General features: G+C 37.6%; 4 protein-coding genes across 5 annotated transcripts; 2 read left to right on the plus strand and 2 right to left on the minus strand.

The window, feature by feature from the left end:
* The first annotated feature begins 678 nt into the window (after nt 1–678).
* LOC138873387 (uncharacterized mitochondrial protein AtMg00860-like) lies at nt 679–1,233 on the plus strand. The gene has a single exon (XM_070151855.1). The coding sequence runs from the start codon at nt 679–681 to the stop codon at nt 1,231–1,233; it is 555 nt and encodes a 184-aa protein (XP_070007956.1).
* Nucleotides 1,234–6,049: 4,816 nt separating this feature from the next.
* Nucleotides 6,050–13,563, plus strand: LOC104223389 (DEK domain-containing chromatin-associated protein 4). The gene is made up of 12 exons (XM_009774821.2): nt 6,050–6,402; nt 6,821–7,576; nt 7,697–7,730; nt 8,047–8,126; nt 10,139–10,198; nt 10,399–10,509; nt 10,779–10,859; nt 10,947–11,027; nt 11,797–12,265; nt 12,383–12,495; nt 12,852–12,882; nt 13,087–13,563. The coding sequence occupies exons 2-12, from the start codon at nt 6,836–6,838 to the stop codon at nt 13,245–13,247; spliced, it is 1,962 nt and encodes a 653-aa protein (XP_009773123.1). The 5' UTR covers nt 6,050–6,402; nt 6,821–6,835; the 3' UTR covers nt 13,248–13,563.
* Nucleotides 13,564–14,641: 1,078 nt separating this feature from the next.
* Nucleotides 14,642–15,824, minus strand: LOC104223388 (nuclear transcription factor Y subunit B-3-like). The gene has a single exon (XM_009774820.2). It carries the CDS (start codon nt 15,474–15,476, stop codon nt 14,928–14,930), a length of 549 nt encoding a protein of 182 aa, XP_009773122.1. The 5' UTR covers nt 15,477–15,824; the 3' UTR covers nt 14,642–14,927.
* Nucleotides 15,825–16,671: 847 nt separating this feature from the next.
* On the minus strand, nt 16,672–21,010 carry LOC104223387 (uncharacterized). Of its 2 annotated transcripts, none has more exons than XM_009774818.2 (3): nt 20,841–21,010; nt 18,445–20,701; nt 16,672–17,338 (listed from the first exon to the last, which is right to left on the minus strand). In XM_009774818.2, the coding sequence occupies exon 2, from the start codon at nt 20,686–20,688 to the stop codon at nt 18,646–18,648; it is 2,043 nt and encodes a 680-aa protein (XP_009773120.1). In that variant the 5' UTR covers nt 20,689–20,701; nt 20,841–21,010; the 3' UTR covers nt 16,672–17,338; nt 18,445–18,645. The 2 variants fall into 2 exon arrangements, with proteins under 2 accessions (XP_009773120.1, XP_009773119.1); XM_009774817.2 differs by having other exon boundaries at nt 18,445–20,697; nt 20,841–21,009.
* Between the last annotated feature and the right edge of the window lie 1,701 nt (nt 21,011–22,711).

The following is a 22,711-nucleotide window of genomic DNA, read 5'->3' on the forward strand; positions in this document are numbered from 1 at the left end:
AAAGGTGGAGTTGAAGGGAATCTACAGTCAAGCAAAACAGAAGAGTATGACAGTTACAGAAGTTAAACAAATGTTGAAAAAGGGTCAAGTTGTATGGGCTCATTTGTTTACCATAACATCCCAACCAGAACCAGGGAGTGTAGACAAAGAAAGGATACCTGCAGCAATCTCTGAAGTCATTGCTGAATTTCCAGATGTTTTGCTGAAGCCAAAGGACTGCCTCCCAGAAGAGCTCATGATCATCACATACCCCTGAAGAACAATGCCAACCCAGTCAGCTTGAGACCTTACAGGTACAATTACTTTCAAAAGAATGAAATAGAGAAACAAGTTAATGAGATGCTAAGTAATCAAATCATACAACCTAGCCATTCCCCATTTTCTCCCCAGTTTTATTGGTTAAAAAAGGATGGTAGTTGGAGAGTTTGCATTGACTATAGAGAATTGAATAAGTTGACTATTAAAGAAAAATTTCCTATTCCACTGGTAGATGACTTAATGGATGAACTGAGTGGCTCTTCCATTTATTCTAAGATTGACCTTAGGGCTGGTTACCATCAAATCAGAATGAAGGAGACTGATATCTATAAGACTGCGTTCAGAACCCATCTAGGTCACTATGAGTTCAAAGTCATGCCCTTTGGCCTAACTAATGCTCCTGCTACATTTTAGAATCTTATGAATGATGTGTTTAAGCCATTTCTCAGGAAATTTATTTTGGTTTTCTTTGATGACATATTGTTCTATAGTCACACAGTCTATAACCATATAGTACACTTAAGAAGAGTGCTGGAAATTCTGAGGCAAGAGCAACTCTTTGCCAAGCTATCTAAATGTTCATTTGGACAGGATAAGGTAGAGTATTTGGGGCACATTATATCGGGAAGTGTGGTAGCTTCAGATTTTTCCAAAATTGAGGCCATGACCAATTGGCCAAGGCCTAAATCTGTCAAGGAATTGAGGGGTTTCCTGGGGCTTATAGGGGACTACAGGAGGTTTGTAAGGGCCTATGGCACTATTAGTAGGCCTCTTACTTATCTCTTGAAGAAGAATTCATTTCAGTGGTCTGATGAAGCAGAAGCAGCCTTCCAGGAGCTTAAAACAGCTATGTCAACAGCCCATGTGTTAGCATTAGCTGACTTTACTAAAAACCTTCATTATAGAGACAGATGCTTGCTCCACATGAATGAGAGCAGTTCTATTACAGGAAGGCAGACCTATTGCTTACTTTAGCGAGGTATTATCACCTAGGAATAGAGGCTTATCCACCTATGAGAAGGAATATTTGGCTATACTAGCTGCAGTTGAGAGGTGGAGACACTATCTAATGGAGGGAGGCATTTCATTATAAAAACTGATCATCAAAGCCTCAAATACCTATTGGAGCAGAAGATTACTACATCACTACAGCAGAAAGGTCTAACCAAGTTACCGGGCCTAGATTATGAGGTTCATTATAAAAGGGGAACAAAAAATAGAGTAGCAGATGCTCTATCAAGAAGACAGGAAGGTGACTCTACTTTGTGTGCCATCACCTCATCAGATCCTACATGGATGCAAAAAGTATACCAAATCTATGAAAGTGACCCTAATGCACTACAACTGGTAGCTGAGTTGATAGCAGACCCTTCTGGTAAACCTAAACTCAGTCTACAATGGGGTATTATCAGGTTTGACAAGAGAATTTGGGTGGGCAAAGGAACTAATCTGAGAGCCAAGATATTTGAAGCACTCTATCAATTTTCTTTGGGAGGACACTCTGGTCAATTAGGAACCTACAAGAGAGTTGGGATGGTATTCTACTGGCCAAACATGAAGGCTGATATTTGCACATGGGTATCTGAATGTGACATATATCAGAGGATGAAGAATGAGAATGTCCATTCTCCTAGTTTACTCCAGCCATTGCCCATACCTGAGCTACCATGGCAAGACATAGCTATGGACTTTGTAGAATGTTTACCTTCTTCTAACCATAAGGATGTAATCTTAGTGGTGGTGGATAGGTTGACCAAATATGGTCATTTATTGGCTTTAAAACATCCTTACATAGCTAAGGAAGTAGCTGAGGTATTCCTACAAGAGGTTTACAAATTGCATGGGTTGCCTAAGTCTATAGTCACTGACAGAGATGCTGTCTTCACCAGTCAATTTTGGCAGCAACTTTTCAAAACTATGGGTACCAAGTTGAACATGTCAATAGCCTACCACCCTCAATCAGATGGTCAAATAGAACGACTCAACCATTGCCTAGAAGCCTACATACAATCTATGGGTTTTGCCAATCCTAAGAAGTGGCTAAAATGGTTACCTTTGGCTGAATGGTGATATAACACCAATTATCAGAGTTCTCTCCGAACTACTCCCTTCTAGGCACTCTATGGGTTCCCTCCTACACAAGTACCCCTAGGGTCACTGCGTCATCCAATCCAGACAACAATTGGAGCTAATTTAGCTCTAAGGCAGCAGATGTTACTCAGCCTCAAAGACAACTTGGTACAAGCTCATGCTCGCATGAAGTTTGATGCTGACAAGAATAGGTCTGCGAGGGTCTTAGAAGTGGGAGACTGGGTCTATCTCAAACTACAACCATATAGACAGTTGTCTATTGCAGTTCGAAATAATCTAAAGCTTAGTGCGAGATTCTTTGGGCCTTACAAGATTCTACAAAAGATAGGCAGTGTTGCTTACCGTTTGGAGCTACCAACGACTTCCCAGATTCACCCTGTTTTTCACGTCTCACAGTTGAAGAAACGAGTAGTCCCAGAGGTGGATCCACAACTTCACCCTCCGATTTGTGATGTGCATGGCAGGATACTGGTTCAACCATTAGCAATTCTTGAACACCGTATGGTTAAGGTCAATAATGTTGTCCAGGTTAATGTGTCAGTCCAGTGGATGAATCTCATCCCAGAAGAAGCCACATGAGAGGATTGAGGTTATATATAAAAAGTCAATTTCCTGACTTTATAGCTCAGCTTCGACCTTGAGGACAAAGTCAGTCTCTATGGGGGAGGTATTGTAATGAACACAACTGAATTAGGAAAGGGGAGTGGAAATATCTAGAAAAAATGGGAAAGAGGCGTGTATATTAGGGTTAGCCGGGGTAAGTCACGTGAGTTACACACGACTACTAGAAGAAACGGCGTTGTTGCGTTCAATAAAGGGAATAATCGAGATTTAAAGCTATAGTTACAATCCAAGTGATGAGATTAGACTTCAACACATTAAATAAGTCGTTGAAGGAATCCCAGAGGCAGTTATAATTCTGGTAAATTCCTATCTACCTCTCTCACTCTCTCTTCTCACTTCTGTCTCTCTCTCTTACCTTCCTCACTCGTCTTCCTCCTTCTCTACTTTCAGGTAAATCGCCATTGGAGAAGCTGATTAGAGATCCATAGTTTAGCTACCATATTACATGCTTTTGTACAATTTGAGTGTAATTTGGATTCTTCGTATCACTAACACAAATAATTGTTGCCTCTATAGTTTTCCTATTCTAGTATATTACATTTTAATCACATGAGTATGATGTATTCTTGTAGCAGATTTTAGAGAGTTTTCTAATGTTAATGGATTAAATTAATTTACCATAAAAATATGTTAATAGATCAAGTTTACACATGGCTTCACTAATTTTATCACCTCGGGTAAAATGACAAATTCTAGAGTTAGCATGTCCAATTAAGAAACACATTGAAAACTAAGCTTAAAAATACGATCTCCATAAGTCCTATAGCACAAGTGTCTTCATAAACCCATAGTTAATATGTTCATTAATATCAATAAATAGATATCAAAAAGTTACAATTTCATTATCTTCATTTGGGAATCAAGAACTAATATAGTTAGAGTTTTTGGCGAAAAACGTCCTTTAACTATACCCGTAACCTAAACTACATCCTTCACATATCATTGTAAATAGAAAACATCTTTGTTATATCCCATAATTAACAAGTTGCATCCTTCCGTTACTCTAAAGTTATAAAACTAACAGAATAAAGCTATTCACATGAGTTGCACGTGACGTCCCACACCACCCAAAGTATTTCGTCGCTCTCCCTTTGTCCTACCTTGCCACTACAAAGAAATCCAAACCATCATTAGACCTTTGCACAGTATTTCTTTTATGTTCTTTGCAACCAAAAGATGGTACAAGTAAATGGTAGTAATATCCAGTGATCCACCAACCAAATACAGTCAAAACGCACATGCAAGTTGAGTTCACGATAGCGAAGTCTGCAATCTCACCATTATAATACACTCAACAGTACATCAAATGAAGTAGCGTACTGCTACAACTATGGAGCTTTAAACGTTAGAAGATATAATTGCACTTACAAAAAGTAAATCTTAGTAATTGTGTACGCGTAAAACCGGGCATAAAGCTACCCCGATTTTCCGGTAAAGAAATGGGAGGATAGCCCGATCCAATATGACCTCGGATAAAGTCGAGGGCTCTTATGGATCTGAGCCCGGAAAGGATGAATGATGCGCTAAAATCCGGACACGGCCAAATATGGGAAGAATCGGTTCGAGCAAAATAAAGAATCGAGACTAAAGGAAAGCCGGTTGGAAAGGACAAACAAGGAGACGTCATATCCGCCCTTAACCGAATATTATGGCGCAAATCTCGCCAAGTATCAACAATGTATCACGGTTTTCCAGAGAAAAAAAAGATTTTTAACTTATTTAAACTTCTACTAAGATTGAAACTCACCTATTATATAAAGAAAGAACCTTTTTATTTTTAAGACCACGGTTGGCACACATATCAAAACATTAAAGTCAATTTTTGTTCGTTAATTACTGTTCAAAGTGTTCTTCCGTTGCTTATTTGTTTAATTGCAATCGAGCCCGTTTCCCGATTTAATATAAACCAACTTTCAGTGTTCGCCATAAGTGAGGCTTAATCATCCATTGTGTTTGATTTGATTGTTTTATCTTCCCTTAATTCAATGATTTACCATTCTTAGGTCATTCGTGTTAAATTAAATCACATATACTTTAAACCGTGTATAAATTCAATTGTTATTCATTTTAAGGGTAAACACTAATGTAACTATATAATTGTAGTAGTAATTTTTTCATCATTATTAGGCTGAGAAATATTAACAATAATGAAAATGACAAAGCTTATAGAGTATGTTCCTATTCCGATCAAAGAGAGTCACGAGGAGCCTAGTGACAAGATAATAAGTTGTATTGCATTCCATATATTTTGCAGCTAAAGCTTGACTGGTTGTCTCTATCATCTGAGTGATTGTAAGTTGTATTTGGTTTGGCACATACGTGACAATTACCTGGTTGCGTCGTTATCTCCTTTTGATTTCTTTGGTGCAAAGTAGTTTGATTTCCATTTTTAATTCTTTTTAATTTGTTTGCAGAGTGCTGTAATGCAAGCCCTTTCTGAGACTTAGTTTTGACTTCTGAAAAGAAGAGAGACTCAGTTAGCTGAGAAGACTTTGAAATTTGCAGACAGCAATGGTCGTTGAAGCAGACTTGGCATCTCACGTGAATAACTTTATTCCGTTAGTTTTATAATTTTTGAGTAACGGAAGGATGCAGCTTGTTAATTCTAGGATATAACAAAGATGTTTTCTGCTTACAATGATATGTGAAGGATGTAGTTTAGGTTATGAGTATAGTTAAAGGACGTTTTTCGCCAAAAACTCAATATAGTTATGTCATATGTAATATTTAAGGGGTTGTTTGGTTCAAAATCACATTTATCCTAGGATTATCTGGGATTATAACCAGAGTAACTAGATGTTTACATAAGATAGTTAATCTTATGATTTTGGTATATATTTTATTTTAATTTTGAATAATTCACACAATCAAATATTATATAAATTTGATCTTAAATTTTATACAGAATAACCCCCTTAATCCCTATAACCAAACAGCCCCTTGTATTTGTGAAATGTGTTAAAAAAATCAAGAGTGTTTTTGGAGGGAAAGTGTCGCGGGAAAAGACCAAAAGTGAGAGATAAAAAAGAAAAAAAGAAAGAGGAAAAGAGGGAAGGTAGTTTGTTAGTCAACGATAATTAAAGCAATGTAGCGTAGAAAGACATTTGCAGGTCCAAAACGAATATGCAATCTCCACCGTTCACCACAAGATGCCATCTACAAACCGATCATACACCGTTAAATTAAAAGTCCAGCGATAGAACAGTGGCTCTGTCACAGTTATCCGACATGGCATTTAACCGGTTTTAAATCCGGAATTGGAGTCCGCAACGCATTTTAGTACACAAAACACAAAAAGTGCTCCCTACTGTGTGTGTGTGTGTGTGAGCGTTGAAACGAAGAGAGAGAAAAAGAAGAGAAACTCAGTTAATGAGAGTGTAACTCGGCGAGGTGAGCACTAAAATCCCCAATTAGAGCTCGCAAATCTCTGTAAGTACTCTTTAATTGTACATCAATTTTATGCATATTTCACAAAAAATGGTGCTTTTGTTCTGTATTTGTACCTCGCTATGTTTTATTTGTGTTAAGAGATTTAGTTTTTGCAGCTTAGGGTTTCGCAGATTTCATAAAAAAATTGGATCTTTATTCTTTTTCCTTTTTCTTTTTCGCTTCAGTGTGCTAAATACTTCGAAGATATAATTTGCACTTAATTGTAGACAATGTTGCTTTGTGTTTTCTAGCTTAATATTAAGCTGCACTAGTTATGCCAATTGCTGCAAATTACGACAAAAATACTGCCAATTGCTGCAAAAACATTGCTTATATGTTTTGCCTGTTACAATTTTGCATATTCATATGCAGTTTGTTCCTGCTACTTGCTAAAAGTTTTAATCTTTTCGATTATTAGAGTTGAATATTAGTTATGGGAGAAGGGGACGCAGTGACTGAGGTAGCGGAGGCGCCTGCTAATGGGAATGTGGCAGTGGAAGATAAGGGTGACGCTATTACCAAGGACTCGAATGTGGAAAAGGATGGAAGTAAGGAAGTGCAAGCAGAGAGCAATGAGACCGATAAAGACGATGCTGAAAAGATGGATATAGACAGAAAAGAGGCAAAAGAAACCAACGTAGAAAAAGAGGTGAAAGAAAGCAAAGAAGAAAAAGAGGCAGAAGAAAGAAAAGAAGAAGAGGAAGAGGTGAACAAAAGCAACAAAGCTGAAGAAGATGAGAAAGCTGACCAGGAAATTGAAATGGAGGAAGAGGTGAACGAAAGCAATAAAGTTGAAGAAGAGAAAGCTGACCAGGAAGTTAAAGGGGAGGAAGAGAAGCAGGAACCCAGGAGCGACACAATGGAAGAAGATATAGCTGAAGAGCCAGATAATAAGGATGATGAGGAGGTTAAAAAGGAGGCAGGTGGAGAGAAAAAGGATAAAGAAAGCAGTGAAGAGCGTAAGGATGAAGAAGGGTCTAAGAAGAGTGTTAAGTCGAAGGGGAAGAAAGACAGGAAAAGGAAACGAGAGGTTGTAAAGAAGAAGGAGAAGGAAATAGAGCCAAAAACTCCTGCACCCTCAACAATTGACCGTCCTGTACGTGAACGCAAATCTGTTGAAAGGCTGGTTGCATCTATTGACAGAGAATCCAACAAGGAATTCCGTATTGAAAAGGTATGTTATACTGTTAATGGCATTTATTGTGTCTTCCTTTTTTGCTTATCCAGATTTTAGGCTCATGCTTCACGTTTATTGTTGGTTGTGAGATGAATTCCTGTTTTCTGTGTTCTGCAGGGTCGTGGAACTGCACTGAAAGATATTCCTAATGGTATTTTACTTGCTAATTCCCTTGGTTTTAATTGGCTCTGAATGAGTTACTTGATGTTATTTCAGGCTTGCTTTCTTTTCTTTGTGCCCAGATTATCCTAATCTATTTCTTGGGATTTTCACATGTAGATGGTCTGTGAGGAAAACCTTATATGTAATAAACTTTGATAATGGTCAATGATATTATCTTTTAATTCTAGTGTGATATCTCTATTGTAAAATCTCAGTTTGGTACCTGACCTCACTCGATTTCATATAGCTGCAAATTAACATTGTCAGCGGCTCAACATCTTTACTTTTTTTTTTTAAAACTTCAGTTGCATACAAATTATCCAAAAGGAAGACTGAAGAAACATTCAAATTGCTGCACACAATTCTCTTTGGAAGGCGCGGAAAGGTAACGTCCTGACTTAGTTCCTTTCTTTGTAAGATTTGTCTCTGAATTGTATTCTTTATCTTACCCTTGGTCTTCCTAGTGAAGAACTAGTTATTTCCCTTAAATTCTCTGGTTCACAATGAATATGTATCTTTACTAGTTCTATTTAACTTTTATCTTATGAGTACATTAAAGAAAGCCTTATAAGTTTTTCAGCGTATATTTTGATTACTCTATTCTTCAAATATGTTAAACATGAGCTATTTTACCAATTGCATCTTTCTAACTTCCATTTTTTCTCCTCAATCTACGCAATTATTAAACTTGTTCCTAACACTAAACCTTGCTATACACTAATATCTATTATTGTAGCTTTGCTATTTGTAAAAGAAACAAAATGTTACAAGTGACTAAAAGTAGAGGCTTCTTGGCTTTAAGCACCTCTCTCCTGTTGGCGGATACGCTCCATCCTCCTAGCTATCTCTACAACCTACTAAAAGTAGTCCTTGTCTCGATCTCTTGTGCCATCCCAAATCTATCACCATAATTAAGGCCTCGAAGAACCTTCTTTGTCTCGGTAGGAGTCAAGAAAGCTGCACGACGAGACAACCTTAAAAATCTCATTTAGAATTTCCTTGTAGCTTTTGGTTGGTCAAAGTACCCAAATTGATTGACCAGATGCAATATGGATTCCACACCTACACCAGTGTCGATGTCGTGTCAACACGGGTGGGTATCGAAAGTGAAAAGTGTGAGTAACTTTGATATAAACTTGTCTGTGACATTTTACTTACTGGATAAGAAAAACATAAAAGAAGATTTAAATTTTTTGGAACTTTGGTATGTCATGTTGATGTTGAGGTCAGTGTAAAAATTGAGTTTCTCTTGTTTATGATGACGCTATATCCCACCCAAGGGTGTGATCTAGTGGTCAATAAAGTGGGGGAGAACCATGAGATCTCAGTTCAAATTTCAGTGGAAGCAAAAAACACTAGGCATTTTCTTTCCTTTTGTCTAAGCCTTGGTGGGTAGAGTGATTCGATGTGTTGGTGTGAGATAGCAGGCACCTTGTGTAATTAATCAAGGTGTGAGCAAGCTGGCCCGGACACCACCGTCATGTAAAAAGGATGAGGCTATATCCTTCAAAAAGTAGGAAGTATAATTCCTGTAGGGGAACTTTGAAGTCTGCTCTTTATGATCCACTTATATCATGTGATAGTCTAAATGGATTGGTTTTACTTGATGTTAATTGTTCCGCAAAATAGTCATCTTTCTTCTTCTCCTATATTTTACCCTTCGAAGGAAGATAGAATATGTATATATAATCACTGAGAAGAAGTAACAATTATTTCACCATTTATCTTGAAGAAATCACTTACATCATTTTATGTAAGAACAAATCTTGTTGTACTTTATTATGCATTTTGGATTTCATCTGAGCAACATTGTTAGTCTACTTTTCTTCTTTCGCAACTCAGAAGCAATGTGAGAAGTGAAGTGGTGCAAAGAATTTTGAGATCATTTGCAGCTTAGTCTGTGAACAAGTTTGTATTTCTTAGAAAAGAAATGGTTTGTTCATTTTTTTCTAGTTTCTAAGAAGTCACATCATGCCACGTAAGCGCCATATGATTTCTTCTATTTAGATAACAATATAAGGTACTTTTTTTTTCTTTGCCAGCATGCAGTTAAAGCTTTATTCTCAAGAAGAGATATATTCCTTATTTGAATTAAGATCTGTGAGTAATTATTACCAGAGTATGCTTGTCTACATTGGATTCTAAAGTTTAGGAGATTGCTCAACCATTTTCTTATACTCGGAATTTCCCCTTCTTTTTGTCTGGCAATGATGATGATTGAAGCACTTAGCGTGATTCTTCTACTGATAACTTGATTAGGACTATCTGCATGTTACTAGATCCCCACTTATGGAACTAGTCAGCTGGCTCACATCCGCTAGAGTGCTATTCAATTATGATCTCGTCTTGCTACTTTCAACATTTTATTCATTTTGCTTTAGTTCTTGTCCTTTGCAGGCAGCTCAGATCAAGAGCAATATTTCACGGTTTTCTGGCTTTGTGTGGCATGAAAATGAGGTATTGACATCCATGTTTCAAAATGATGACTATACGAGTAAATGACTATCCCATTGCCTTTCCATCCCTGGGATGGTGGTCTGGGAAACTTGAGTATAAACCTCTCTTTGCTTGCTCATACTGATTGTTTATGTATCTCAGTCATTATCTTATCATTATGCTTTTAGAAATGCTAAACTTTAGAACATTGTATATTGCAGGAAAAGCAAAGGATGAAAGTAAAAGAAAAGCTTGACAAGTATGTAAAAGAGAAGCTGTTGGAATTCTGTGATGTACTAGATATACCTGTTTCAAAAGCTACATCAAGAAAGGTGAGTTCATTTGTAGCTGCATGTTAGACCTTTTTATTTCGCATAAATAGTTATTTAATTCGTCACATGCAATTTGCCCTACCAGTGAATTACATATCAAAAAGGGAAAAAATTATCTTACTGAGAGAAGGCCAAATAGGCAGTTGATAATTTGCTTTTGAAAATTGACTCTGAAAATTGACTCGCCTATTTCATAGTATGAAGATTGCATCTTGTATTTAGTCTTTCTCTCAAGTGTTTTAACTAATTAGGAGCTTTATATGCATCAGGAAGACATGGTGACAAAGTTGTTGGACTTTTTGGAAGCTCCTCATGCTATGACTTCTGAGTTGCTTGCTGAGAAGGAACAGGTTGGTGACTTCTGATTGTTGTAAAAGCATATGTGACTTGTTGTATTTGTTTATAGTGTGCTGACACTTCTCTGGTTGAATGAACAGTCAAGTAAAGGAAAAAAGCGTAAAAGAGAGAGCAAAAAAAGTCCCTCCTCGGCATCTGTTAGCTCGAAAGGTTCAACTAAGGTATTTCTCTTTCTTATTAACATTAATTGAGATTTAGTAGTGCAAGACCAACAAAGAGAGAATTTTTTGCTTGCAACTGGCAACTTGTATCTGTGGACTTTATTATATTTCATGACAAAATTTGATTAAAAAATTAATTAAATTTCATTGCACAAACTATTTGGTTTTAGTTTTACTTGTTCTCACATTTTATTCTTAACTTGAGTTTCTGCATCCACATCCTATGATCTAAGTGGGTTAATATGCCATATGACTTAACAATGTAGTTCCCAAATTGTTTGCACAGTTTTCCTGGTGTTTTAAAGTGACTTTTTCTGGGGATTGTCCAGAGTTATAGTCTGACTTGAATCAGTTAAAGCCATCGCTTTGTAGCTTAAAGCAATGAGTTATCACTTCTCAAGTGAAGCCATGCGCTTCAGAGAAGTGTGTGCTTCGAATGCTGAAATAAACAGTCTGTTATCTGAATCTCAACTTTGAGGAGTAGGATTGTTGAATGCTGAAATTAGTCTTTTTTCTTTTCTAAAATGCAATTTGATAATTATATTACTATATTCGTAAATGTGGTATTTTTAACTTCATAAATTGTGTGCTTCACTTCTGGCTTTTTGCCTCAAGCCCCATGGACCCATTAACCTTTTCTTTGCGTTTTTCGCTTTCAGAAACACTGATTTGTATAGAGGATCTTTTCTCCTAAGTAAAAAAGAAGAGAGAAAGTTATCAAACAATTAGCTAAAATTTTGCTGTCTGGATACATATACTTTATTTACAGAGTGGAAAGAAAACTGAAACTGCATCTCAAAAGGCTGAGAAGAAGAAGACTGTGCATGAGTCAGAAGATGAATCTGAGCAAGAAGATGACCATGAGGAGGAATCTGAAGAGGAAAAGGCTAATGGTGTTCCTGAGAAATCTGATGATGAGATGTCAGAGCAAGCTGAAAGTGAGAAGGAGAGTGAATCTGAAAATGAGTCTGAGGAGGACAGGAAAAAGCATAAGCAAAGTTCAAATAAATCTTCAACAAAGAAAGAACCTGCCGAGAAAGCTAAGACCAAGAAACCTGCAGTCGCTAAACTGCCTAGTCCTGCTCCCAAAAAACCCCCTTCAAAATCACCAAAGAGCTCAAAGCACAATGCCAGTACTGATGCAAGTCCTAAAGTGGTGTCTGCAAAGAAGAAAAAAGCTGAAGTTGTTAAAGAAAAATCTTCAATACCAAAGAAGTCTACTTCCAAGGAAAATACTGGTGAGAATCTTTTATGGATTGTTATGAGGTGTTCAAGGATGGTTGGTTTTGTCATGATGATTATCAAAGGTATTTTTAACGTGCTTTTGTGCTTTGCGAGCTTTTCTATTTGTGCAGGGAAAAAGATTGTAAAGGGAAAAGACAAGAGCAAAGAAGATAAATTGAGACCAAGTGATGATGAACTCAGAAATGCAATTTGTGAAATTCTTAAAGAAGTTGACTTCAACACGGTGAGCATTGAACCGTAATTAGGTTGCGTGTTCCTGCTGTGACAATAAATGTTGTTGTACTTTCTGCAGTTCATGGTCATTTGGACGTATATTCTTCTCTGTAGCCCTTTTGCTATGATGCAGAAGTTTTTCAAGGTTACTCTTGGTCTATAATGGAACACAAGGGAAAGATCATTTTTCCCCCAGAAAAGTATTTGCTTAATTAGAAGCTTGCATAATGCTCTTCATCCGCCCATTCCTCAGTGAAGCTCTTAGGCCATTGCATATTTTGAGTGATAATATTTCCAGAGTGGTTCTTTACATTCCAAATTTTGCATTTCCTGAATTGCTAACAGTGTTTTTGTTTGTGCTTGCAGGCCACCTTCACTGACATTCTGAAGCAACTTGGTAAGTGTGTATTTCTCTTTTGGCAGTTTTTTCGGTGAACAAAGATAAAAAAAGATGCTCGGTCTTGTTGATTATTTTCTGGTAGTTAAGTTATACTTTGAGAAACATGATACTCCATGAGGTCATAGTAGCAAGATATTTGGATGCCAAAAGAGCACTCACCTTTTTTCTAACCAATGCATGGCAATTTTTTTTCTTCTGCAGCCAAGAGGTTTGATACAGATCTCACACCCAGAAAATCATCTATAAAGATTATGATCCAGGACGAGCTGACTAAACTAGCTGATGAGGAAGATGACGAGGAAGAGGAAGGTGATGCTGAGAAGGATGTAAAAAAGCCTTCTGGCAAAGGTGTGAAGGCCTGAAAAAACATGGGTAGAATGTAATCACAGGAAAGGTACCCTACACTATCGATCAATATCCAACCTTTCTCTTCCTCGTGAATTTGTGCCTTGTGAGTTCAACCAGCTGTAATCTATTCTTAATGTCTCGTTTTTCAATTAACTCTTCGAGTAGGATATTGTAGAGCTATAAGCGCCTAAGCCCAGTGCCAGATTACTGCTTGTATAAACACATTTGTAGTTTTAATTTTAATTTTTCTGTTAACTTAATCGGCTGCCCTGATCATGTACTATAAATCTACAAGTATAAATTGTTAGAATCAACATGCATTTGGGTCTACTTGGGGCTGTTTTCGTTTCCATTTTTTATGGTGAGGAATTTTCCCTTTTCTTTTTGGTTGCTTAATGACTTGTTTCTCTGCCTGTTAAATTGTGCTCCTGTTAAGGAAGCCTGGAATCTTTTAGAAACTTGCTATATCTTGCCTAAGGCTAACTAATGTTTGAACAAGCTGTGTTAATAGATCAGCTATTGGCTAGTGGCCAATTGGATGGTGATGTTTGCCCATGCCTTTTAACTTTTCCTACAACGTAAAATTTGTGGGCGTTTGGATTTAGGAATTGAAAATGTTTAAAGTGAGGTGGAAAAGGAATCATCCCACGTAGAGAATAAATAAGATTTAGACTTTAGAACGGTAGGCCTGTCAAGTAAGACCATGTTGTACCACTTCCTGGTGGAACACCCACTAAACAAGAAAGTACAATCACTCTAGTGCCTCTTATTGTTTGATGATAACACTGTGATTTGTTGAGTTCCAAACTAGTGATGAGTGCCCCGTTTCTTTTTGCACTCTGCTTTTTTCAGTAATACCATGTCATTGGTGTTCTTGAGCTTCCAGTCATTTTATGGTCTCATCTTTGTATCACCAGTTAAAATGAAGACAGAAAGAGCCAAGGACTTTATTACTCGAATGGTTGTCATAATATGCTCACAAAGACTTATTTTCAGGTCATTTGTATCCGTGAGTTCTATAAAACAACATACCCAGTATTATCCCACACCGTGGGGTCTGGGGAGGGTAGTGTGTACGTAGATTTTACCCTTATCTTGTGAGGATAGAGAGGCTGTTTCCAATGTATCCATGAGTTCTACATGAATGAATATTGTTCGCGACATTTTAATTTAATTGCATAAACAAGACTTTGTTAGATATTCAGCAAGGAAAACATATTCTACTCTATTGATCCTATATCAAACTACTTTAAGTGAGGTTTTGTAGCTTGGCATGCGATGTATCAACATCCCAACTCCCCTGGTTGCTGCTTAAAATCAGATCTCACGTAAAAAATTACTAAGGCGTTATGATACAAATATGTTATTTTTAGGTATTCAACCTTTTGGTGAACTCAAAATAACACACTTGAGATAATTGTGGATTGTTTCCTTATATTTAAATTGTAAGTGGACATCGGAGATCATTTCATCTACCAGACATGTAGTGGACACTTAACCTATTTACATTGACACAGGAGAAGTGTAAATCTTTTGTTACACAATCAAGTTACTGACAGAAACTATGATGTAGACATCCGTTTGCTGCCATGTTTACACCAAATTGGAAAATGTACACACGTATTTACCAATTTACATATTTGTAGAACAAAAGTAAGTATAATCATAGGCTTCAATAGTTGTAGCCTGTAGCGCTACCTTGGCCTCCCAACATCAGGAAATCGAGACCCTGCATTACCAATCCCTGCATCATTTCCAGCCGTCTGATTGTATACTCCGGTACTGTACGCGTGTCCTTGATGATGCTGACCCATCATCATCATGCCATAGTCCTCAACATAACTACTCCCCATATTCACTGATCCACTATTCTCTTTGTCTTGTATTCCAGCCATGGTGCTCTTTTGCCCTTCTAAGTCCCTGAACCTCTGCAGATAAATCTTAAGGGGCTCAATGTATTCTTCAAAACCAAGTGTTGTCATTGCCCACAACAAATCATCACCGTTGATGGTCTTCCTCTTCTCACGCTGACACTTATCTGATGCTTCCCCAGTAATGAAACTGATGAATTCAGAAACACATTCTTGAACTATCTCTTTAGCGTCCTTTGATATTTTTGCGTTTGCTGGTAAAGCTTTCTTCATGATTCTGCTCACATTTGCTATTGGAAGGAACCTGTCTTGCTCTCTTAGTGAACTCTCGCTCTCTCTCTGCCCTCCCGATTCATTGTCCGAATCTGCCATTCGAATTGCTTATGCTATATATGTTGTTTTCTTAGGCTTCTAGATCAGTATAAAAAGTATCTGTAAACGTGAACAAAAACGAAACAGGGCAAAATATGTTGTTGAACTTGGTAAAAGACTCAAACTTTATGAATCTGTTTCTATCATTCTTGATCAAAATGGGATTCTTTTCCCCTAAAATACAAAAAACAAGAGCTCTAATGGTGTACTTTGTAGAGAACTGAGTTAGAATTCTGATCTGCTGATACAAAAGCTTCAGAACAAGAAAATGGAGGAAAGATTGTTGGAGAGGTAAGAGTAGAGAGTGAGGGGACAGAGTTCTAACTTCTGAAGATAGGATAAGATAGGAGATAATGAGGTTCGTTGGATGAAATAATGGTTAAATAACGGTATGAGGGTGAGTACGTGGAAGCATATGATTGGTTTGTTGGTTTTGCCGAAAGATCTGAGACGTCTGTGTCGTATGTGGGGCATGGTCGGTTAGGATAGGGTATTTTTAATGGACAATGGAGATATTATCATTGCTTACGTGGATCATTAGCCTTTTTCTTTTCGTTGTTATAATAATCATAATCATAAACATATTATACTCAAGCTCCTACCTGTCATATGTTTCAATACCGTGTCATATTTCTTCCTCTACTCATTATGGGTGTAATAAAACTAGTTATATCAGGATAGTTATTTCATTTTTAAGGTTACTAGCCTATGTATTATGGATAACTACTTGTAATCACATTTTAAATAATTTGATGATGTGAAAAAAAATTACGCTGTTAAGGAATAAAGTTGAACTCCTGATTATTTGTTGAAAAATAAGTTACCGAGATAAGCCTGTTTGGGAATGAAGGAGAAGATTAAAGGGAGCGCAATATTTTTGGGAAACACTGACAGTCTGAGAGCTCTTATGCATGAAGTTAATTAGTGTAAATGTAAAAGGATCTATCATAAGAGAAAATCATTTTTCAAAAAACTTATCTGGAAAAACATTTCCAAGAGGCATTGGAAGAAGAAATATAAGAATTTAAAGCATAGACAAAATGTACACAATTATCTGTGAGGAGTAAACGACTTTTTAGGAATACGTAAAAAGTCTAATACTACCACAGTGCTTATCCGCTGCGCATGTGAAACAATATTTTGCCAATTTAAACAGAGACGGGAAACATACAATTAGACGCAAAACGCAAGTAGATAGTAAAAAGATGAAGAGTTCATGTAAAATGACTGAAACCATGACTATGTCATAGCTAGTATTTCATATACACTTTCACAAGCCTATAAAAGGAAAATTTTATGTACACTTGTAACAGAAGAAGAGCTCTAAACATCATATGGCCAACAAAAAAGCTGGGTTAAAAAAAAGAGACCAAGCCTATAAAAAGAAAACTCTATGTACACTTGCAGAAGAAGAATGAGCTCTAAACATCATATGCCCAACAAAAAAACTGGGTCAAAAAGAAAACAAAGATGATACAAGAAGAAAAATGATTAGTACAACAAACGCCCGAGCAAGAAGGGTGCAGATCGGCGCCAACCTGTGTCAAAACATCCTAACACATTACATCAAATAGCAAATTTCTAGGATAATCTGTCACTCGACTTACAGAAAATTGAAGTCTGAAGTCACCAAATGTTGGATTATTCAAGTCACATTCAACTAAAACATACATGAAACAGAGGCTAAAAACTGAGACATAACGTTCTATTAGCAATTCAATCTTCACTAAGAGGTAAAGCCATGTAATATAACATGCTCTCTCAGACAGAGCTTCAAGGCATTTTGAAGATATACCATACTTCGTCCAACAGCTTGCTCTATCTCCTCCAGGCTATCATCACAAGAAACCAAAGAACTACATCTGCAATCAACAACTTGCAGAAATAAATAATCAAGATTGTAACTACAAACAGTATCATGTGATAGAGATCAAACTTCAAAGTCTAAATTAGCACACAAATTCTACTAAAACCATTAAAGATCTTCAGCTTAAATTGGAATATGGATCACTTTCTATTTAGTATCTCTACCTAGTGAAAAACCCATCGAACTTGGGATGGACTAGCTAGTGTCAACCAGAATCCGAGAGAAATGCTAACTATAGCCTTTCGCAGCGAAGGAGTGAGTGGCAGTCAAACGCTAGGCATCCCAATATCCCAAAAACAGTGTAAATAGAAAACCTGATAGGGTTCTTTCTGAATAACTAAGAGACAAGACATGAAATTTGACAAAGCCTGGGGTGTCCCGAAGGCCAATATATTTTCCAAGTTCCCACAATTCCAATAGCTAGACATATCAGGTTGAAAGCTACCACATAACAAGGGTGCAAAGACAGAGAGATTTAGAAAAGATATATATTTCTGTTTACTTATGGAATTGAATGAACAACTTAACACATTCCCTAAGAAACATCCACTTTCCTATGAAATTAGATTCTAAATACAACAACAATAACCCAGTATAATCTCACATGTGGGGTCTGGGGAGAGCAGTGTGTACGGAAACCTAAGCCTGGGGGATAGGGGGGCAAAATTAGATTCTAAATAATATTAATATAATCTTTAAAACTGGTTTTAGCCCAAAGATTTTTTATTTATTCCCCTCCCCTTTGATTCACCTTTAATCCCCTTGTTCGAGCTATTGCTCCTTTGGTGACTTGAACCCACGACCCTGGGGTTATAGGTGGGGGGTTTTTAGCTCATAGAATTATGCAGCAAGTCCTAAGAGAAACAATTCCCATGACTGACCAGTGTCAAATGATGAAAATTTTGGTAAGATTAAATTCCACATATAATAATAACAGTCACCTTCCAACTAGCCCAGACAAGCCCAAACAAAAGAGAATATGAAAATGATCGAGCTTGAGAGAGGTTTTCGAACAATGAAAGTTCATCAGGGGAACAACAAACACAGATAGCATTCACTACCAAAAGCACTAATTAAACATAAGATGAGTTGTGAACTTACTTCTTAGTGCTGAGAGACCAGAGCTCCTTCAAAAGGAACACTGAAAGAGCATCAACTAACCATATCAAAGAGCAACTATCTGATGAAGCAGGTGGTGAGAAATCCTCTTAGTAGAAAGCTTAATACACATGGCAAACTCTCGGTGGATTAGCTCCTAATCGATTTCATTCTAAAGTATCCTTGATATTATGCAGCTGCAGATCACTCAGAAGTTATACGCCGCCTCTTTCCATAATCAGCATCCCTTGATCTTGACCGATGGTCTTCCTCATGTGATAATCGTGATTTGCTGTGTCCCCTTGATGACCTTCCTCTCTCATCATCATCATATTCTTGCTCACGGTCCTTGTACCTGTGATGATCAGCATATCTATCTCTATCATCCCTATAACGATCTCGATCACGATCACGCCCTCGTTCTCGAGAACGTTCACGATTCCTGTCCCTCTCCCTGTCTCTTGCGACATCTTTATCATCTCGGTATCTCCTCTCTGAATAATCATGATCATTCCCTCTATCCTTTTCACGAGCCATGTCTCTATCATAGGAAGGTTCTCTGCCATCTCGATGTTTTCTATCTGTAGAACCAGACCAATCACGCTCTGATCCCCTGTCTTTATCTTTCAAGTTATTAGGCCAAGCCCCTCTATCATGAGTTACTTCTCCATACTGATGATCAGACCCAGCTTCTTCCGCATAACTTGACTCTCCCACTCTACCACCATGCTCGTCGCCAGCCCATGCACCCGCATTAGGATCAGACCACATCCCCATGTTCGGCCCCTCCATACCAGCACCTGGCATCATTCCCATGCCATTCATTGGCATTCCCCTGCCAAAGAATGCAGGATTTACATGAGGAGCTACACCAGGCATCCCAACTCCTCCAACAGGTGGAAAAGATGACAACATACCAGGAAATGGAGGAGCTGGACCACCAGGGAATCCTCCGTAACCACCCATTCTCCCCATAGGCCCTCCTCCAAAAGCAGGATCAAAGCCCTGACCCATCATTGATTGAGGATGCAAAAGTGGAGGTGCACCACCCATACCTTGTCCAAATCCACCTCCACCATTTCCCATCAACCCTCTTCCTCCAATCCCACCAGGCCTGTTTCTCAAAGGACCCACAGGCCCCCGATTTCCCATACCTTGAGGGCCTCCTCTGCCCCAATTTCCTCTACCATAACCCCTGTTGCCATCCCCACCACCTTGGTAATTGCCACCAGTAGCAGTGTTGTTATTTCCAATTTTATTACCAGCCACATCAGCAGGCCCCCGCCTTGCCTGGGGAGTAGCAGTCTGGGCAACCTGTTGATTTCGATTCACCTGAGCTTCACCCATCCTCTTCACATTATACGGTGATGATGCAAAGGCAACCACACATGGCCTCCCATTGAAAACATGTCCATTCATCCCTTCCTTACAAGCTGAGGCAGCAGAGGAATCATGAAACTCAACCTGGCAATATCCTTTAGACTTCCCACTAGCTTTTTCTTCGAAAAATTTCACCTCCTTCACTAGTCCATACTTGCTCAACTCCACCTCTAGCTCAGCATCCGTTGTCCACCAATGTAAATCGCCAACAAAAAGAATCGCCCCTCCACCACCACCTCCTCCTCCACCACTAGCACCCGCACCTCCACCAACGATATTACCTGCCCCGTTCCCATTAACCCCTCCTTGCCTCACAAAATTGCCATTCCCTGAATTTCCAACATTACCAGCATTTCCAACAGCGGCAACACCACCAGTGTTAGGCTGTTGAACCATCACCTGATTCGGAACGTTACTACTCACCATCCGCTCCACTAAATCACCCATCTTACCCTCCGATGAGCGATTTAACTCAACCCTAAACCCACCACCAGCAGAAACCCCAGGCCCAGCTGCAGCACCTACTGACCCTCCTCTAGCAGAAACCCCAGATGCTACATCCTCCTCTTTTATGGGTTTCGTCTCAACCTGAACATTTCCACCTCCACTTTCCGCCACGGCCGGCGGCGGAAATGTTGCCGCCGGAGGGGAAAGTTCAGGTTTTTTCTCAACCTCATCATTTTTAGATACTACTAAATCTTCATTTTTACGAAAAGATTGGAGAAAATTCTCACCAACATTTACGTCGTTATAAAGATCTTCATAATCATCATCTTCTTCAACAAGAAAATTATCATCGGCAACGGCGGAGATTGTTTCGTTCCTATGGAACTGCTCGATTGGTTCCCCACCTTTATTTTCGTCCATGGCTTTTATCTATCTAAAAAGCTAAGGTTAGGGTTTCGTAGTTATGAACTGTAAGAAGCTGAAATTCTAAATTTTTAATTAACTAGCAAATATTACAAGAAAAATATTCAAAAACGAAGTGAATAGCAAATTCAGATTGGGGAAAATCTTACCGGAGAAGCTGTTTGAAAAAAGTTCGAAGCAGAGAGAGAGAGCACAAACCATAATCTCTGGAAAGTGGTGAGCTATTCTGACAGGAAGCTTTGAGAAAGAGGTAGTAATATTAGGCGTGGCGAATGGTTACTTTGCGCGGAGATGCGTATCCCACACTTCTAACATTTGCCTCTATTGACTCACCACGAGATAACCAAGCTGGGTCCAGTGGTTAGTACTAAGGGGTTAATGGTTTGGTTTGGATTATTTTTAAAAGAAATTAAACTAAATAAGTTGATTTTTTAAATATTAAAATCAAACTAACCCAATTAAATCGGTTTTTTCTCGATTTGGTTTATGTCGGATTTTGTCGGTTTTTTCGGTTATTTGTTAATTTTTTCTTAAATATAAGACATACACTACCAAACACATATTCCGGCGACCACATTTTCAACTTAACAGTATCAAATCAATTGCCCTTTTATAAATCTATTATTTACTAAAATATATTGATGATAATTGAATCAAATAGTGATGAATAATTTAAGGACTCAATTAAAAATATATTTATTTTAACATGAAATGGATTCTTACACTTAACAAAAGAAAACTACCAATCAAACTAGAATATAAAGGTAACGAACTGTACTAAAAGTGTAAATGATTAACATTCACCATAAAATTTTTGAAACTTTGTATAATATATATATATATATATATATATATATATATATAGGTGTAATAATAAATTTGAAATAGCTACTCCTATAGTCGGTTTGGTTCGGTTATTTTTTTATTAAAACCAAACCCAAACCAAATTTGATCGGTTTTTAAAATTCAAAACCAAAACCAAACCAAAACAAAACAAGAGTATTGATTTTTTTGATCGATTTGGTTCGATTTTTCAGATTTTTATGAACACCCCTACTTAGTACTACTAATACTAAAACTGAGATGACAAGATCCTTTATTCGTGGTAAAATCAACTCATTTTTTTGTCACCCCTCCAAGCTTAAACATGTTAATTTATAACTTGTTTTATTGACTTGAGCTAATGGATGTATGAGTCAAAATCTGACCATAAGATGGTTGTTCCGGAATCGAACGATAAGGGGTCGATCAAATCGTAGTCATGCCCGTGGGGCGTGATAGCAAAAGAGCACATCGGCCATTGCCAGGGTCAAGCCGTCGGAAAACTTACATTGCAGAATAAGTGTAATGCTTGGGCAAGTAATGAAGGATACAATCATAAGAAAGTACACCGGTCAAAGACCATTAGACAAAAGGGAAAGTTGTTAATATATATACGGGGAGCTGAGCCCAGATCTAGTTTTTTTTTTATTTTTATTTTTTTTTATTTTTTATGGTCATCACTATGGAATCAACAAGGAGAATCCCTTAGTCATCAATAGTTCCCCCTTTTCTCCTTATTTGCTTCCGCGATTATGGTACAAACATGTCATAGATGTAAGCCTATCAGTCACATTTGATGTACGATAATTATTTTAAGAAATATTACATGTTCTTGTTCTTCTTCAATTTTTGTACTCAATATATTTGGATCTAGAGCTAATTATGTTTGACTAAGATTTACTTTCTGTATCTCTGTTAATTAATTTAACAAAAGGGTTTAATACTTTTTTGGTCAAACAATGGATATATGGATTGAATCCAAAATGCAATGATTATGTTTTAAGTCCGAAATAAGTTAGGTCAGCTATATGAATCTTCAATGAGGGGCATATTTATCGTATTGTAAAATTATTATGAATTTATTAATTTTATGTTGGTTGTTAGTCTATCGCAATCAAAGGCCGATCTATCGTTATATTTATGACTTTGACTGAATTTACTAGTAGAAACATATATGGGTCTAAAATACATACACTTA

This window comes from Nicotiana sylvestris, chromosome 7 (genome assembly GCF_000393655.2).
Source record: "Nicotiana sylvestris chromosome 7, ASM39365v2, whole genome shotgun sequence".
Lineage (NCBI taxonomy): Eukaryota > Viridiplantae > Streptophyta > Magnoliopsida > Solanales > Solanaceae > Nicotiana > Nicotiana sylvestris.

Coding starts and splice junctions, on each gene's coding strand:
- LOC138873387 (XM_070151855.1), top strand. CDS start 679: ATGAATGATGTGTTTAAGCCATTTCTCAGGAAATTTATTTTGGTTTTC.
- LOC104223389 (XM_009774821.2), top strand. CDS start 6,836: ATGGGAGAAGGGGACGCAGTGACTGAGGTAGCGGAGGCGCCTGCTAAT. Junction 7,731..8,046: donor ACTGAAAGATATTCCTAATG/GTATTTTACTTG, acceptor TTAAAACTTCAG/TTGCATACAAATTATCCAAA. Junction 10,510..10,778: donor CAAAAGCTACATCAAGAAAG/GTGAGTTCATTT, acceptor TATATGCATCAG/GAAGACATGGTGACAAAGTT.
- LOC104223388 (XM_009774820.2), bottom strand. CDS start 15,476: ATGGCAGATTCGGACAATGAATCGGGAGGGCAGAGAGAGAGCGAGAGT.
- LOC104223387 (XM_009774818.2), bottom strand. CDS start 20,688: ATGGACGAAAATAAAGGTGGGGAACCAATCGAGCAGTTCCATAGGAAC.